General features: G+C 37.2%; 2 protein-coding genes across 6 annotated transcripts; one reads left to right on the top strand and one right to left on the bottom strand.

Moving 5' to 3' along the window:
- The first annotated feature begins 219 nt into the window (after nucleotides 1-219).
- lamp2 (lysosomal-associated membrane protein 2) lies at nucleotides 220-10,403 on the top strand. Of its 2 annotated transcripts, none has more exons than XM_052154896.1 (6): nucleotides 220-365; nucleotides 2,532-3,010; nucleotides 3,163-3,294; nucleotides 3,412-3,466; nucleotides 4,363-4,533; nucleotides 8,592-10,403. In XM_052154896.1, the coding sequence occupies exons 1-6, from the start codon at nucleotides 320-322 to the stop codon at nucleotides 8,732-8,734; spliced, it is 1,026 nt and encodes a 341-aa protein (XP_052010856.1). In that variant the 5' UTR covers nucleotides 220-319; the 3' UTR covers nucleotides 8,735-10,403. The 2 variants fall into 2 exon arrangements, with proteins under 2 accessions (XP_052010856.1, XP_052010857.1); XM_052154897.1 differs by having other exon boundaries at nucleotides 6,306-8,734.
- Nucleotides 10,404-10,606: 203 nt separating this feature from the next.
- atp1b4 (ATPase Na+/K+ transporting subunit beta 4) lies at nucleotides 10,607-16,930 on the bottom strand. 4 transcript variants are annotated; one of them, XM_052154892.1, is made up of 8 exons: nucleotides 16,581-16,930; nucleotides 15,357-15,575; nucleotides 13,599-13,727; nucleotides 13,312-13,425; nucleotides 12,773-12,972; nucleotides 12,473-12,529; nucleotides 12,211-12,303; nucleotides 10,607-12,105 (listed from the first exon to the last, which is right to left on the bottom strand). In XM_052154892.1, the coding sequence occupies exons 1-8, from the start codon at nucleotides 16,648-16,650 to the stop codon at nucleotides 11,944-11,946; spliced, it is 1,044 nt and encodes a 347-aa protein (XP_052010852.1). In that variant the 5' UTR covers nucleotides 16,651-16,930; the 3' UTR covers nucleotides 10,607-11,943. The 4 variants fall into 4 exon arrangements, with proteins under 4 accessions (XP_052010852.1, XP_052010854.1, XP_052010855.1 ...); XM_052154894.1 differs by having other exon boundaries at nucleotides 15,357-15,572; nucleotides 16,585-16,930; XM_052154895.1 differs by lacking the exon at nucleotides 16,581-16,930 and adding an exon at nucleotides 15,712-16,120 and having other exon boundaries at nucleotides 15,357-15,572.
- Nucleotides 16,931-18,680: the final 1,750 nt, after the last annotated feature.

The following is an 18,680-nucleotide window of genomic DNA, read 5'->3' as shown; positions in this document are numbered from 1 at the left end:
ATTTTAAGACATCATACTTTTACACATCCCAATGACACCTCACTTGATTAGTGAACTGTGATGCCTCTTATTAATTGTGCTCTGATGCAGGAGTAAAGCGCTTGTTCTGGGCTGATTTAATTACAGCCGGCATTGATCAGCAAATTAGCTGTCCTGTAAGGCACATGTGCAGGAGGAGGAGACTGCTGGCCTGTCATATGACTTATATGAGCTCAGATTTGAGGTTGATCTCACAGTGCTGCTGCCTAACCGGGTCGGTCACACTCGGTCCTGGCGTCATTTGCTGTCTTCCTGCTCAGAGAAACATCTACCCGTCGCCATGTCTCTCCGCGGTTGTCTGACCCTGTTCTTGATTCTGCTGAGTGGTATGTACGACCATGTTGTTCAGTGTCTTATTTCAGAGAAGTCATGCTGAAAAACGCAATAAGTGAAGTTTATTTTAGCGGGTTTATCTTAGGCCCACACGAACGTTAGCTTTAGCATTAATTGTTACCTACGCAAGTAGAAACACGTTAGGTAATCGGAGAGAGTGTCGGCTTGTGCGATCAATATTTTACCCTCTTAACTGTTTAAAAGCATCAATATAAACAAGTGATATATAATATATATATGGAAACGATATATAGTTTAGCGGGAGCGTCGTCATACAAATGTTCTGAGCTTGTTTGTTAGCAAACCGACTTTGAAGTTAAAACACACGGTTAAACATGCTCCAACATGTTAAGTGTCAAATTAAGAATCGTTCACATAACTGGGACGCTGTGGGGATGAGGATAGTATCTGGCCGTGTCGACACCCATACAGCTTTTGTAGTGGGTACACACAGTGGGTTCGAATTTATAATGCTCGAAATGGCTTTATTGCAGTCTAGTAGGACTGTAACAAAGTCAGTCTGATAGCAGTCAGTTCTTAATCCGTTCGAATGGAGTGTTGTGTTGGTTTTTATGAACGTAAACACCATGCGTTTTTCATCAACACTTTTCTTTGACCAGCAGTATTTTCACAATTCAACGCCATCAATTTATCATCTCTCAGTTGACATTTGAAATACACAAACACGTGATCCTGAATCGCTTGTTCGGTGTGTCTGACACCCGTATCATGTGACCGTGTTTGTTTATTAAGCACCAGAGACACATTGCTTGCTGAGCACATCAGGTTAACCCTTATTTGTCAATTTAAAGTTACTCGGAGGTCTTTGGAGGATAATAAGTGTCTGCGTAAAACTGCCATAAAAATATATATATATTTTCCACTTTTGCTGGTTTTTACCAAACATCAGTCCTGATAATAACATTCATTAATTTTGTGTTTTAAATGTCTTGTTTACATGAGTTTTTTTTGTTTGTTTTATTCGCTAATACAAAACACATTCTGACATCCATACCAACACACCCACACAATTTTGGCTTCATTTATTCAATTGGCCTGCAGTGCTCTATAATACAGAAAATTTTGGGGGAAAAGAATGTTTTTGCTCCATAGGCTAAACATGAGGAAAATGGTGCCATCTGGCGGAAATATGAATTACATTTTGAAGTCAGGTCTCTGGAATGAAAACATAATTTTATAGAATTCATAGTTTTCTGCTTTAATCTTACTGGGATCAATGCTACACTCCGTTCCACGCACAATGAGAGTACGAGCCACCAATCGCGATCACGAGGAGTTTACACCATGTGACTCTACCCTTCATTGCAAACGGCCAATTTGGTTGCTTTGGAGACCTGGCTGTAGTCACTCCGCACACCCTGGATTCAAACTCGTGACTCCAGTGTTGGAAGTCTGAGTCAATACTCTCTGAACTTCCCAGACCCCAAGTATTGCAGTTTCAATGGACATATTTGTGATTTAAGTTCCTGAATGTAAATATTTTGTGTACCCAGTGTATTATAGGAACTGAGATTGAAATATCCAAACCCCCTCCCCAAATAAAAAAAATACACTCCTTTTGGCAATTTATACTGTTGGCGTTAACGCAGCCAAAATGATAGGTAAATGTACCGATGGTAGCACAAGGGTTAATTGCATCAAACAGCAGGCCACCGTGGAAAGTCATCCAATGTGAATTATCTTAATCAAATTAAATCTTCGACAAGTTCAACAGATAAAATTCAATCACACAGGGTGTTGGTTTGCTGTAACATGCCTGTCAGTCCGGAAGTCATGGCTCCTGGAATGTGCTTGAATGGCTCTTTTTATTTCCTTTTGCACGTAGGTTGTTTTCAGACTATGGTAGGCTTAAATAGACTTTTGGTTAAAAAAATCAAGCCGTCATTTGCAAAGGATAATGGATGTTATGTGTTTCATGTTTAATTGTGATACAATGAAGTTTTAATAGTGGAAATGTCATTTATCAGACCTGGCTTTCAAAGTTTGATTTCTTGCAACCTTGTCCCTTGCCATGGACTAGCCTGTTTTAGAAGTTAAAAACACATGTTTATTAACTGTCTCATGGGAAACCCACGGTGACGTGTGGCACGAAGAAATGGATGCATTCATCTATAACATTCTGCTTCTATTCTGCCTAGGTATCGTGTATGCTAAGAAAACGACAACCCCATTTGCAACAGAAAAGCCCAGTACTAGCGAAATCCCACCAGTCACACAGATTTCCATGACTTATTTTCCAATTAAAACGCATGCCATGGAAGCCACACCAGCTCCAACTATTTCCCACCACACTACAGCCAATGCTACCACAGAAGCGCCAACTACCATTGACCACACTACAGCCAATGCTACCACAGAAGCGCCAACTACCATTGACCACACTACAGCCAATGCTACCACAGAAGCGCCAACTACCACCCATCACAATACAACCAATTCCACCACTGAAGCTCCAACTACTGAGCACACTAATGCTACAACAGCCCCGACACCACCTCCGACCACTCCACCAATCCCCAACCCAACTGTTGGAAACTACAGTGTCCGGCTTAATGCCAATTCCTCAGCCTGCCTTTTGGCAAAGATGGGCCTCCAATTCAGCTTCAAAACAAGTGTGGTATGTTTGAAAAGAGTGGTTTGGATTTGGTTTATTTTAGAAGAATATAAAAATTGGGAGGTCTATTATACTGCAACTTCACTGCAAGAGTTGTTGTTGCAGTGGCTTAACAATTGTATTTTTTTTTTTTTTTTTTTTTTCTGATTGTGTAGAATGCCAGCCTTCAGACTGTTAATCTCGACCCTAATGTAACCACAGCAAATGGAACTTGTGGAAGTGGTGGCAGTAACTCTTCCCTTATGCTGAAGTCAGAGAAAACTACAGTTCAGTTTGTTTTCACAAATGTAAGTATTTAAAGAGTGAATTTCAACCTATGGCATATTTCAGGCAAAACGGCGGTAAGTGTTCTGGGTTGGCATATTTTTGTCATCTGAATATGTGACTTGTTTTGTATCTTACAGGTTTCAGAGAAATTCCACCTGCATGCTTTGATGCTCTCTATTGATTTTGGAAATGGTAAGATGTTTTAGTGTGAGAAACCATTAGGGCTGCAAGATGTATAACATTTTGCAAATATACATATCTAAAGTGCTTGTGATGGAATAATTTTAATACTATTAAGTAATGTTTATGACAATTGTTATTTAGTGTGCGCATGCTGTATGCATTTATGCACCGTGTGACTTCCACCGTTGTTCAGCAAGGCGTGATGTCAGATTTGCATAAAGATACATTAACCACTTTTTTTTTTTTTTTTTTTTTTGCTAGAGAAGTTTTAATAACACTGGTTTATAGGAATACCAGACATTTGATATGCGGTCGCAGATCTTCTGTTGATTTTTAATAACTGTTCAGTTTATGAAAATGTTTGTTTAATGTAAAAATGCATTGTTTAACCTTATCTGAGCACCTGGGAGTGCACTTATTTCAAAATAAGTGTCCCTGGTGTATTTCTGGATTTATTAAAAAAAAAAAGTCCCATGCTATGCACTTATTTTGGTTGCAAAATAAACAAACTTTATTCAATTTGGACTCTTGTAGCCTCTGTCTGGGCTGCCCCATCACCGTAAGGAAAGACTTAGAATATTTTAACACATTTTAAAGGTATCGACTTTAAAATGTAATCTCAGATTAATTTTTTTTTTTATATATATATATATATATATATATATATATATATATATATAATGTGTTTTGAATTGCCATCTAAATAGAGCAGTTCTGTAACTTGGCAAATTAAATCAGCCATTTTGAAACCACTTTTTTTTTTTTTTTTTTTTTTTCTTAAAGATCAGTTTGTTTTTTGTTCCGTGTGCAATTATAGGATTATTTCTTCCATATCATGCAGTTATAGAAACTTATCAATTCTGTCCATTCTGTAATCTTTCTTTCCTTATGTGACCCCTGAACAGGAAGCTTTTTCAATGAATCCAATACTAATCTGACTCTTTGGGAGGCATCTGTTGGCAGCTCCTACATGTGCAAAAAAGAGCAGAGTTTCAACATCTCAGACAAGCTTGCCATCAACATATTTGAGCTACAAGTGCAGCCTTTTGCAGTCCAGAAAGACAAGTTTAGCACAGGTATGTATTTTTCATGGTAATGCGCAAGTAAAAGGCTGCAGTAGGTATGAATCTTAAAGTATTCTGTGAAGGCATAATCCCAAATGGTAGTGAATAATATTCCACAAGGAAGGCATGCTTAAAAATTGCCTTTTAAGGAACAAAAGGAGGAACCAGGATTTCGCAGTACTTTTTCCTGATTATTGCGGCCCAAATTGACTGCTTTTGTCAGATTGCCACTTTTTTTTCTTTCAAATAATCATTGACTCATTGCACCGGTATACAATGATGGTGTAAATTAATTTACTTAAAAGTAGTTCAGTGCCCAGAAACTGAATATGCAGTACGCAAGCAAAAGATAATAAATGCACAAATACCATCAATTTTGGTGAAACCTGTGAATTATGCTATTGGAAGACCCTTAATTAAAAATTTTTTGCAGGCAATGCAAGAATAAATCTGTAAACTAAAAGCACAAATGAGGATTCAATAATTAAGCCTGTTGCAATTCCATTGTCTGAAACATAAATCTGAAATATGGCCATATACAAGAACAAATTATAGTTAATAAACAGTATTTGAGCATTTATGTACATGTTCAAATTTGAGTATTACAACTCAAGAATTCCTTAGTTGGATTAGTAAAATATAATTTAAGTAAATATAGAAATGCCATTCAACTCCTGGTTTGTCTCATTCGCTGTATTGAAGATTAAACACTGGCCGTGATGTACGTGTGCTGTCTGCTGTCCCACAAAAATGTAAATCATGATTTTGATCATTAATGCAAAATGCTCAGTTTTCACATCAATTGAACATCCACATAATGGCGCATGTTCTCTGCCGATGTGGGTTCATACATGCAGTGTTAATGATTCAGTGACGTTGAGGAGATGCTTACTGTTACTGTGGAGATGATAGAATGGCAGCTGTGCAGTTTGTCACGACTGCTTCCAAGATTTTCAAGTATCTGTTTTGTCAAACATGACGGAAGCGATTAGATCCTGAGAATTAAAAAATGGCAAGCTACTGCAAATACGAACTTTGCATGAATTCTTGCAAGATCATCAAATACTAGAGGGACTGATTATTTTCCTACATACTGCCTCGTTAACTAAATTCACAGGTGATTTGTATTGGATATGTATAGTGCGTTATTGGACTTTGTCCTTTAGTACTGTAATTTATCTGGCTGCCTTCCTCTGCCAATTCTCATCTAATACATCTCAAGGCTTCTAAGTATTTAGAGAAACCATGGGGACACCCTTAAGTCACTGTACCGCAATTTCTGTATACACTTTTATAAATGCAATGCATTACTATAGAGTAAGTCTAATTTAAAAGCAAATCTGGGCAGAATATATTGTTCTTTGTATCAATCTTTCTGGCTCTAGTGTGAATTTAAGCGTTTGTGCTCTTGAGTAAATGAAATTTTGCACTGTGGTCTCCTATTAGGAAGAAAAGGTCCCTAGTTGATTACCCTCCAAGAGATCTTAAGTGTTAACACTAAGATCAAATGAATATTTGGAACCAAAAAAATCTGGACCATGGATGCACAGCATCTTTATTATAGGGAGAGCAAATTATAATTTCTTATAGAACCATAAATGGGTTTCCACTGTTTGGAGTTTGCTTGATCACTATATTTTTTTGGACCATGTATCAAAAGTGAAATGGCCCTTATCTTATAGACTGTTCATTGTTTACGTCTGTAAAATGTTATGTTATCTGCAGTGGTGTTAATGTTGAGAAGATGACAGCCTCTTATGTTCATTAATGTTCTCTGTCTGCAGCCTATGAATGTTCAATGGATGACACCAGTCTCTTAATCCCAATCATTGTTGGTGCTGCTCTGGCTGGTTTGATTTTCATTGTTGTGATTGCATACGTGATCGGTCGACGAAGGACCCAAGTTGGATATCAGACTCTGTAATGCACCAAAATCAAATCATTAAGTGTTTCAAGGGACACTTAAGCCTGTTCCTGGGCCATTTCAAATATTATGGGTATTTGTGCAATCTCAATTGGCAACTAAATTGTGGCCACAAGTTTAAAAAAAAAAAAAAAAAAAGAGGGGGGTCCTAATAATGTGGTCAATAAATCCAGCAGCCCTTAAATTGTAACAATAAAAATATGAATATACAGTGGCATTCCAGGGCTTTTTTTTTTTTTTTTTCCTCAGTTTTGTATCCAAGTGCGTGGTCTTGGTCTCTTTTGCTTGCAGCCATAAATGTTATCCATGCTCTTGAATGTATCTTAGTACATCTGTCATCAGTCTTGCAACATTTTATTCTTAATGACATCATGCAAGAACAAGGTTTTTTTTTTTTTGTGCTCATCAAGTCTTTCATTGCTTGCGTCCACAGAATATGAGTTTAGTTAGCTACTGGTCAACTACAATAGTTTGGGTTGTTACTCTGAACTTTAGTGATTGGACAGAGATTGGCCACCTCGCTTTTTTTATAGAAATAAGGTGGCTTTGCATTATGTTAGCAGTCCTATATTCAGAGCAGCTGTGTGGGGAAATTGAACAATTGAAATTCTAGTACCAGAAAATTGATGCTTGTGAAGTTTAAACCTTCATAAGCATGAGGACCTATGTATTAAAGTGCAATGCCTGGTAGTTTTGACTGGTAATAAAGCAAATAACACTAGAAGAATTTAAGTCATACTGTTACTAAATGTTATTGGGCATATTTGGTAACTAATTAAAAAGGGACGACTACAGAAGGAATGCATCAGCCTTTTCCTCAATTACTCCACAATAACTATAGTTTAAATGATACATGCTGCTTATTGCAAACTGTGACTTATATTTGCTACAGGAGGAATTTGTCATCTCTTTGAACCCGCTGTAGAGTGGTAGTGGTTGCAGATAATTTTTAAATGCAGATGTTTAGTTTTTTGTTCATTTATATTCACATACTATGGTTATTGCTTGATTATTGGCTTTTTTTTTTTTTCCTCTGCACTATAACCGGGCACATTTAATTCTCAAGACTGGTCACTGAGAATTTGTGCCTTGCTTATTGAAATTTCTTGTCATCCAATCAGTTACATAACTTGTTCAATGAAGTTGGATTTATTGATTTTTACTAAGGCTACACTTTTGATGTTTTCTGTTACAGACTTTTTGTTAAAAGGGATTTCTTATTTGTCTGCCCTTAAACTAATGTGTTCAATGCAAGTTTTGCAATTGAAATGACTGCTTTTCAAATGTTGACATGGACCTTTAGCTGCAATAAATGGAGAGGTGTGTGTGGTGTGTGTGTGCATTGAAACTGGTGTGGGCCATCTTTTTAGTCCTTTGCAAAAACTTCATGCATAGTTAAAAGAATAATTTACCTAAATTCTTATTTACTTGCCCTCAGTCCCAAATTAGTATGACTTTCTTCAGCAGAACACATTTGTAGACAAATCTCAGCTTATCATACAATGCAAGTGAATGGTGATCAGACATTTTGTTGCTGAAAGTAATCCATATGACTCCAGTGTTTAAATCCATATCTTCAGAAGAAATATAATAGCTGCTGGTGAAACCTTTTTTTTCTTAAACAATCAGTACTTTCAGGTTTGAAGCTAAACGGGCATCATGTGTGAAAGTGGAGATGATCTTTCTCACCCACACCTATTTGATCGCTTCTGAAGATACGGATTTAAACACTAGTCTTATGTGATACTTAGTGTTTCAGAGATCTAAAGTTTTGAAGTAATTTGGTTTATTTGCAGTTACATGAGTCCGCTACTTGAAATATTGTTTAACTGGTGTAGCAATAATTTCCTTTTCCAATACATTATGTACCAGTGACTATGTGAAAAGGTTGGCCTTTGTGGCACTATTATAGCACTATTCTAATTTGATCTGTGTAAATTGGGGTTACTGTTCAGATTAACAATCAATGTTATTTCACTACTGTGCAATACTTTGAGCCTTACTAACCTTGCATACTGAGAAGCTTTGATGCCTCTTACCCTCTTGTGCTATGCCTAAATGATATACCTGCTTTGAGTCCCTAGTGCTGTTTTTATAAAAAAAAATGGAAATCACTCATCTTCCTTTTTCTCTCCCTTTCTCCCAGCGGAGGAGTGCTTTCTGGATACTGATTTGAGTTTTCTCGTGCCCATTGCTGTGGGTGTGGCTCTCAGCTTCCTAATCATACTAGTGCTTATATCTTACCTGATTGGCCGGAGGAAAAGTCGCACTGGTTACCAGTCTGTATAACACCCAAGCTGCTGCCATTGCCTCTTACCTCTAACCCTGGCTTGTCCTTTGCCATGTTTGCTCGCTCTCTCCTGTTGGCTTCCTCTTCTCTTGCAAACTGATAGACGCTTACTTTCCAGTGCTTACTGCTAATGACACCCTAATTTCTAACATATTTGATTGCTGTCTTTGCATTGAATAATTATATCTCTGAGCTTTAATAATTTCCTTTATATAATTTAACCTTTAATGGATGATGTTGTATATTTCTGCTTAATAACACTCAAAGCAATGTCAACAGGCATGATTCAGTTAATGTAAACACAGACTGTCCAAATAACCAGTGGCATTGCACTGTATGTTAAATGCATGAAAACAAAAATTCCCTCTATGGGAGGTAGTTTATTTTGTCACTGAAAGGATGCTCAAAATTCTGGTTTGTGACTTATGTTCATGTGAAAATTGCGTTTAAAACGAGTGGTAAAATTGGGATTTGAGTCTGTTGTTTGAGTTTATTTAACATTGAATGTAAATGCTCTTAGTTTTGCAAATGTATGTTGATCATTTTGTTGCTGAAATTTGGGGTGAAGAGGATCCTGGCCCATTTCTTAATTATCGAAATCAGCTGAAAATATTATAAGTCACAATATGTCTTACACTTAGCACATTATTCTATTATGTATGTATTATAAAGGGACACTTTTTATCACATTTACCAGCATTTGAATATGAGGATTTTGTTGGTCCCCCTTCAGTTCTTTATGTCCCCTCTCATGGAATGTTGGAAGTGGTACAACAGGCCTGATAGGCACAAAACTCTACATGGATTTAGTCTGGAGATATGCATACAATGTTTAATTACACTTTCTAAGACCAAAGCAGTTTGCAGTAGATTTTCAGTTTATTTCCTGCTCTGCATAATCAAAATACACTGATCAGCCACAACATTAAAATCACAAATTTTTATAATAATATTGTGTAGGTCCCCCTCATGCCACCAAAACAGCACCATTCTTCTCACCACAATTGTTCAGAGCAGTTATCTGAGTTACCGTAGACTTTGTCATTTCAAACCAGTCTGGCCATTCTCTGTTGACCTCCCATCTGCAGAACTGATGCTCAATGGATGTTGCTTTGTTTTGTTTTTGGCACCATTCTGAGTAAATTCCAGATACTGTTGTGTGTGAAAATCCCATTAGATCAGCAGTTACAGAAATACTCAAACCAGCCCATCTGGCACCAAAAACATCCAGTGAGCGGCAGTTCTGTGGGCGGCAATGCCTTGTTGATGAGAGAGGTTTTAGAATGGCCAGACTGCTTCAAACTGACAAAGTCTACGGTAACTCGGATAAACCTCTCTATACAATTGTGGTGAGAAGAATAGCAATGGTGCTGTTTTACTGGCACGAAGGGGACCTACACAATATTAGGCAGGTGTTTTAATGTTGTGGCTGATTGGCATATAATTGTGTCCAAATTAGGCCAGACCAGGTTAATGTGATGACAATTTTTCTTTCTTTCACCATACTCTCCCTAAAGGAATTAGTTGTTAATACCATACACAATTAAACAAAGAATATTATTGCTTAATTATAGTATGCCATTTAGTTGCATTTCTTTGTTTCTTTTCTATCGGACCTGTCAGGTTAAGAATGTTGGTTCAAAGTGGAGAATATTTCAATAAAATGTCTTTTCTGTTTTTGAACAATAGTCTTCTATTTTGTTTCTCTCCCTCTCTCTTTTGTCTTCTATCGTGTTTGTGGAATGAAGACATTTTCCATGTAGATTTTTATATCTTCAACCTGGCTTTGCTAACCTTCAGCAAATAACAGTTTTTACAGCATTCACATGGCATGTAAACCTCTAGCTTGTGCTAATGGAGGACTGCTGCTATAAAAGTTCCAGATGACACAAGAGTCACAAGAATGGTGCCTTTATAATCTAGAAGCTTCTCACTCAAGTCTGCATATTAATGAGAATAATATCTGTATACAGTTGAAGATTTAGTAAATCATGGAAGATTTAGTGTGGTGGTGACAGTTCTGTTCAAATGATGTACATCTCATCTAATTTTAAAGAGAATGGAAAACTGAGCAGAAAGATTTCATTCCGTTAATTCTCATCCGTCTTTATTGTTTATGCTAGAACATGCGTGTTTTTAAAAACATGAGCTAGCAAATCTTTGTCAGCCATTGGATATTTCATTGTATTTACTGAGTGACAAAGTTACCAATTTCCTCTAAATGTTTGTACCATGTCAACATATTCAAACACAATTAATAAATAATACTGTTGAAATCCTTCTTACAGGTAACGTAACAGATATTTTCACTCTATAATAGATATATTCTATTTCATTTATGAAGTACAGTATTGGTTGCATGGTTGCTTAAAGATCAACTTGTATTTCATTATGAAGCTCTGTGAAAATGATGAAAAGGGATTTTTTTTTTTTTTTTTTTTTGTACCACTTTTTTGTAAAATACATTTGCCTCTGGAATCAGATTTTAGTTGTACATCCAAAAGAAGAAGAAAAAACACATTTAGTCCATAATGTACAATTAATCATTAATTCTAAACCTCATCTGATTGTTATTCCATTAAATGAGCAAGCAAAATTATAATGTTAAGTTGCTAGCTGGCTCGTGGCAGAAAACAGAAATAAACTTTCCTGTCGTTTTCTCTTGTCCAGATGATTTGTACAAAAGAGGGAGAATTTAATGAGTCTCTTAACAGAGAATAAAAATAATAAAGAATTGTTTAATTAATATGTGTTATATACACCTGACTTACCAAAAGAACTGATTGAAAAGGTTTAATTCATGTTAATTCTAAAGTCTACACAGATCTGGAGAATTGTTTTCCCTACTTGCATTAGACTGTTTGTTTGAGTGATTAAACCTCATTAGCTGTAGTTGTGATCTACATATCTTGATGTCTTTTCATTTAATACAATAATAAAATGTTAGCCCTTTCAGTCTCCAGATGCTGGGTACTCACTGTTATATTTCTGAATGTGCCCTATGAATACACTGCATATATTCATCTCATTGTTTACTTACTGGGAGATTCCTTGTTTAAAAAGGAAGTGTATTGTAGTAACACAGCTCACAGACATGAATAGCGCAGTGGCTGCCGGAGGCATAATCAGATGGGAAATGGGTAAAGACAGCACACTGGACTATTTCGTAAAATAATGTAATGTCAATTTCTCTATGTCTGCTACAATCCTATGCACCCACTTCTAAAGTGAAAGACACACTACCCAGGAAACGGTCAGTTGGTGAGTCGTTGATGATGCCCTTGCCATTTAGTTTGCATTGAACATGTAGTTGGTTGTCATACTGGACTCTAGCGAAGCGCACAGCCACCAGTGGTGAAGAGTAGTTTACCTGTTTGCCAAAATAGTGAAAAAGCATTACAGTGTTACTATTATTGTAGCCACTGTGAAATGAATGTGGAATTCAAATAAAAACATTTGAAATACAATAACTTACATGTCTCAGTTTCCCATAGTAGGGGTAATAATGCAAGTTAAACCAATTTTTTGGAAAGAACTCAACTTCTCCGAGGCCTTCATTGGACCCTTTCTGGAAAAACATTGAAGAAAGGTCTAAGACTGTTACTGTTTAGTGACAAAATAAATTGTATTACACCATTGCATTATTGCATTATTATAATGTTTGATCATGCTGCACAATTTTTAACAGAATTATTCTTATACAGCACAAACTGATCGTGTTAGTCATTAATTTTTACCTTTACTCCACATGTAACATTTACTGTAGTGCCTTGACCAGGCAGGTACCCAAGAATCTGTCAGAATAACAAGAATTATTATTTTTTTAAACAACTGACATACTACCTAGCTAACCAATAAGAGTGGCTTGATTACATAACAGATTGCACACTTAAGAGACAGGATGGCCACAAGATGGCACTAGAGCTTTAATGCTTTGTCCTCAGTTTTTTTGGTGGTGGGGGTTGGGGGGTACGGGTGGATGGGGTACCATCCAAAAAACAAAACATTTTCTACATTCCAAACTATTACTCTCTTACCCGATTCATTTTAAGGATGATGCAGGGTTTTCCCTTTGAGTAGCCAAAATCTCGGTCCTGCAGGCCGGAGCACTCCCCCAGCCAGGACCTCTTAAACTGACATGCCTTTCTCTCTGCACTCTCCTCCATGTCATCCTGCATGAAATACATATTTCCTTTGCATACAATATTGCGCCTCTCCTGAACTGCATCGTCATAGGCTGGACACAGCAGTGGTGGGAAACAGTGATAAAAGTGATGGAAAAGGTATAAAAAAAAAAAGAGAGAAAGAGAGACCATACATTAACACATCAATGGCAGTTGCCCAGCCTGGCCTCTACAACTTACAGGCTAAAACAAAAGTGGGGCCCCGGCAGCACTGAGTAGTTACTCTGAGTGCACAAAAGGGTTTCCCTTCTTGTCAGTATTTCTATAGACAGCAGGATTTGGTAAAGCGCGTGCAGGACCAATTTAAATCTGCGTCCACAGTACAGAAAAACGTATCTTCCCTTTTAAAGACTGTTAGACAAAACTCAGTTATTCTCTCACACAGGACTTACATTTCAGATGGGCTTCCAGTGATTTTGCATACTTCTTCCATGAGCTGCGGTCAGAGGCATTAAAAGCAATGTCAAACCCATGAGCTACATCTACATGAGGGGACATTGTCATACCTGCCAGTTAAAACAGACAATTAGAGTTAGTGTTTTCTGTTACCTCTGAACCTCAGTGAAAATACAGGAAAGATAATACTGAAATTGTGTATTGGAATAATTAGTATAAATAGTAATACATGCATTCATACTTTTTTGAATATTCACAAAGTAAAAAGGAGGATCATTCCCACCTGGTGGCATCACCCTGTCATTGTAGGTAGGAGCATAGGGGCTAATTGACCACATCAGGCAGCACATACAGCCAGCAAACATGGCTGCCAGGAAAATGTATAATGCAGAGTAAAAGAGCAGAATAAGGCCTGAAAAAAGACAGAATAACAGTGAAAAAATAAGAGATTTCCTTATAGAAAAACTGATTTTCAAATCTAAAAATCTTTTATTAACAGAAAGCAAAATGGCAAACCACTGCTATAACCTTAACACAGTTTTTGTTTAAGAATCGAAATCTCACACAGAAACATATGAATGTGGTTTCCATTCAATTAACCATTCAGATACACTTTAAATTGTACAAGAATCTCTTCTGCCATTAATCATTCTGTGAGACTCACTGACCCAGAATGAATGAGCTAACCTCTTGACTCGGTGTTCAGGAAACAAATTTGAATGAAACAGCATATGAGACCTGAAAAATATGGAAAGCAGCCCCTGTCCTTTAATTTTCAATTAAGAATCAATTAACAGCTGATCAAATGGGATGTGTCATCAAATTAAATGTTTTTTGCTGTGCAGACAATTTCCCAGGGACTAGTTGTAGCCTGTCTTGTGTCCCACAGCCACAAAGGCCTTTCTGTTTGAGCCTAGTGAAAATTCTCCCAGATGTCCTTTCACTTAGGAACACAGTGAACCTCCGGTTGCCATCATAGTGACGGACTTTTGCAGCCATAGAGAGCCACGGCCAGCTCCAAGGAGCCCGATCACACCATTCTGGCATTGTGAGGCCTCTGCACTCTGCTTTCAAGGGGCAAGCATCGTAGCACTCCAGCAGCCCCTTCCCCTGTTCTAAGGAAGACTACGGCTGTTTATTTAAACCACCTCGACAGCACATTCCCCATCATATCATGTCCATGTAAAGCGTGGAGATGTTTAATCAAGACAAACAGTGTCTGCACTCCATACAGCTTCAAAATGGGATCAGTGCATTGACATTTTCCTATGTTATGTTTTCATATTACTGTTTAGAGTATTCATTCTGGTGGGAATTTAGAATGTTGCTTAGCAACGGGCCAGTTAGCACCACTGATTGGTTGCTCTATTATCACTAACTCGTCGGACCTCTTCAGGAAATGTTTGCTGCCAAGATAGTTCTGAGCATGGACAAAAAAACAGACTGCTGCACTACATGTTAGGATGCGCTGTGGATCTCAGAGCATGTTGTAAGAGATCTGGGGGTCAAGGGGGCTTTGGGATGAAGTAGAGGAAAGCACGGTAGGGGTAACTGGAATGTTATCCCAGGCCAGCAAAGGGACTGTGACATTCGCTCTCCCACTGTGGACCATTCCCCAGGCAGTCTGTTTTTGTCAAGATGTCTCTAAGCTATTGTGCACCTATGTAAACACTAAGTTTGGACATACACACCCACATACTCGCACCCACGGTGACAGTTTGTACACACACACACAATTTCTCTCTAAGTTAGCAGTGACAAAAGACCGAAGAGGCACAATTCTGCCCTCCTCTTGTCTTCTCCTCACCCCCTCAACTCATTCCCGCTACAAATAACTAGACTAAAAATGGAAAATAATGAGCAAAAACAATGGTCTTACTTGACTGAGCTTTGGCGACGAGAGAGAACATCACTAATTGAACACTTCGTTTACAGTCCAACTAAAATTTGGATGCACTCCCTCACCCATACACAAGTGCACGTTGTTTGGTCATTGAAACTTTTGGTGTACATTCACACACACCTCTTTCTTGATACTTACTCCAACTCTTCCCTGAGCGACCCATAAACTCCTTAGTCTCTGAGTTCCACAGGTATGTCTTTAGGTCATCGATTTTCTCATGCAGTGTCCTCTTGGGCTTTGGCTTGGGCTTCCATTTCTCAAAGTTGAGGTCATCCTGCTCCAGAGGCTGATGTTCTACCAGTCCTTCCTGTTCCACTTCCATGGCCTCAGCTAGTTCATGTTTATGAAGTGACCCTGCTCGCTAACGATAAAGTGGAAAGTTAAATTAGTAGTCACAAAAACACTTCTGTTAACTACATCTATTGAAACTATCAAGTATTATATGCTAGACTGGAGATGACACCGTAACATTTTAAAACACATTTTAACTTACATAAAATTGTCCAATGATCTCACAAAAGGGTAGGCAAGCGGAAGACAAATATTTATGGTCAAAACACCAAGCAAGAGCAGGATCTCATTCGGAGTGAATGAAAGACGTTTCACGATCCCATTCCCATTGATGTATGAGAGGACTGAAGGCGGAGAGGACCCACACACTCACTGACCCATGATGGGAGATCTAACCTCTCACAGCTGCACGAAATCTGCAGGGTCACTCTCCAGCCAGATGTTACAGACTCATTCTCAAAATCAAGGCATGAGTAAAATGTACTTCTAAAAACTTAAAGTGCATGCTGAAAACCACACTGGTGCCATAAACCTTTGTGGAGATTAACATTTTTTTATGTTTATTAACTTATTTTTGATATAATTTATTGTTAATTTCCTATTTCTACTTGATCTAATTCTAAAATGTGCTTTGTTGGTGTTACTTATATATTCAGGTTTTCACTCATATCAAAAAGTTATTTTAGATGTTAACACATAAAGCACATTCTTGGGTTAATATATATATATATATATATATATATATATATATATATATATATATATATATATATATATATATATATATTTATTTTTTTTTTTTTTTTTTTTTCAGTGTACAGTCATTTAAAATAATATTTGTCCTGTGTCACTGAACCTAAATTATGATGGGCTGGATGCACACTCTTCAAAGTTTTGGCACCTAAACAGTAACAGTCCTGAATTTAAATAATGATTCAAGACATCTGATCTACAATTGAGATGGCATCAGTAAACACATATTTGTGCACTAGGTCCAGTAAGACAAAGGTACACCTTAGACTGGTGCATTATGGTTATATAATTGAGCTAGTAGTTGAGAGGAACAGAGACTTGCCACTTTTGAATCTTTGTCTTCCAGGAGTAGGTCCTCTGCCCCTCCCGCGGTAGAGTCGCGCTCCATGATCTCTCACTGAAAAATAAAGGTACTTGTTAAACCAATCACATATACACGCGATCCAAGCGATTTACTGCTTGATTTCCGTTCCTCAAATAAAGTCTGTAGCAGTCCGAGGACGTTATATATTGTATATATGTTGTTTTTTTTTTTTTTGGTTTAGTTTTTTTTTTTTCTTGGTAATTTGGTCAAGAAGATGCCTTGAATTTCATTGAGTTTTCCCCTTATAACGGATGTCGGGCGCGAGGGAGCTTCTTGTTACGAGTCGAGCATCATAGTGAATGGAGTTGAGCTGGAGGGAGAAAGTGGGGGTGGGATACAAAGTGGAGGGCTTTTGCTTTTCTTCTTTTTTTTTTTTTTTACTTTTGGCAGCAGCTTCCTTTGGTGTTGTGTGGAATTCTGCACACGCACACCACTCTGTCTCATTGTCTGCTGAAACAAGCTCTATGCAAAGACCCACATCATTATGAGTTTCTGTCCTGATCTACATTTGTCGTTGTCAATCACCAATAACTGCATCAGCAACCACATTAGAACTGTGAGGTTTAGTGCGTAGAAGTCTTTCACTAAACAATCACCACTGACTCACTGGACTGTTGATCTGGAGAGACAGTACACGCGTAATGCTGTAAAGAGACAAATGCTAAATTCTGACACATGGTCTAGCTTTGGTGTTTTGTTGGCAAACGTGTAATAAATTAAGATAATGGTCGAATTCTTAATATTTGTACTCAAGTCACGTTTAGTTCTTGAACCCGCTGATTTTTTTTTAACCCGAAAAGAACTCGCGTCATGGAAAATTCGGCCTTGTCTGGTTCTTTCTGCTTTCTTTGGTGAGAAGAGCTAGTCATTAATAGTACAAACATCCATGACTGAAAATACAGCCGAGCAAATACAATCATTTACTATGCAACAAAAGCTTTTTTGTCTAGAAGTATATAGATCGCTGTAGACCCAGATTGAATGTTTCATTTAGGCTGCTTGGTTGTTTGAAAGTCATGGACTTTAATTTAATTACATTTACTTATCTGAAATAACTTATACTCTGGGGGTATAGTAAAGCCACTTTTTGGCAACAGAATAGTGCAAGAATGTTTAACACCAACTGTAAAAATGTCATCACTTTGGCTCATGGTGTTTAATCTCACCATTTTATTACCTGCATCACATCAGCAATTGCTATATGCATGTGTGTGATAGCAGGAATTATTAATATGCCTAACCGTTGGTACTTTTTGAAAATGAGGACTACCAATTATGTGTATCTCATGCGCGTGAATCAAAATACACAAAAGCCTAGCCTAAATATGCATCCAATCATCACCAAAACATATTAAAGTTTAGGGATTTGGAGAAAAATAATTTCTCTTCTGAAAATTGAAAATCAAACATTTTATTTGTTTGTTCACTAGCCAGATGGTGGCGCACATGCATTACTTTCACATAGATTCGGGGAGTCCATTGTAGAAGAGAAAGATTGCAACTATACGCTTCATTTTTTAGATAAAAAAGAAAATCTAGTTTTAAAGAAATAGTTCACACCAAAATTAAAATTCTCTCACAATTCACCCTAATGCCATACCAGATGTGTTTGAATTTCTTTCTTCTGCTGAACACAAATTAAGAATAATATTTTTTAAGAATAATAGTCAGCTCTGTAGCTCCTCACAATGCAAGTGAATAGGTACCACATTTGTTATTCTTCAAAATGCACATAATTGTTTCAAATCAAATCACCTTACTGTCATTCACTCAACCATATACACAAAAAGGGTTGGCGAGTAACGGAATACATGTAACGGGATTATGTATTTAAAATACAAAATACAAGTAAATGTATTCCACTACAGTTATAATTTAAATAATTGCTAATATTTAGAATACAGTTACATTCAAAAATTATTTTAATTACTGAAGAGATTACTTTGCATTTAAATGTCATTTGTTTAATTTAATATTTAGTCCTTTCAGATGGAAAAATCTATACATATAAATTATGTGATCCAAAGTGCATTTGAGCAGTGGTGAAACACTTT

Source organism: Xyrauchen texanus, chromosome 23 (assembly GCF_025860055.1).
Source record: "Xyrauchen texanus isolate HMW12.3.18 chromosome 23, RBS_HiC_50CHRs, whole genome shotgun sequence".
Lineage (NCBI taxonomy): Eukaryota > Metazoa > Chordata > Actinopteri > Cypriniformes > Catostomidae > Xyrauchen > Xyrauchen texanus.
This window is presented reverse-complemented; position numbering and strand designations above follow the sequence as displayed.

Coding starts and splice junctions, on each gene's coding strand:
- atp1b4 (XM_052154892.1), bottom strand. CDS start 16,650: ATGGAGCGCGACTCTACCGCGGGAGGGGCAGAGGACCTACTCCTGGAA. Junction 13,728..15,356: donor TCGCTCAGGGAAGAGTTGGA/GTAAGTATCAAG, acceptor GTCTTTTTTCAG/GCCTTATTCTGCTCTTTTAC. Junction 13,426..13,598: donor TGACAGGGTGATGCCACCAG/GTGGGAATGATC, acceptor TTTAACTGGCAG/GTATGACAATGTCCCCTCAT.
- lamp2 (XM_052154896.1), top strand. CDS start 320: ATGTCTCTCCGCGGTTGTCTGACCCTGTTCTTGATTCTGCTGAGTG. Junction 3,011..3,162: donor TCAGCTTCAAAACAAGTGTG/GTATGTTTGAAA, acceptor CTGATTGTGTAG/AATGCCAGCCTTCAGACTGT. Junction 3,467..4,362: donor CTCTATTGATTTTGGAAATG/GTAAGATGTTTT, acceptor ACCCCTGAACAG/GAAGCTTTTTCAATGAATCC.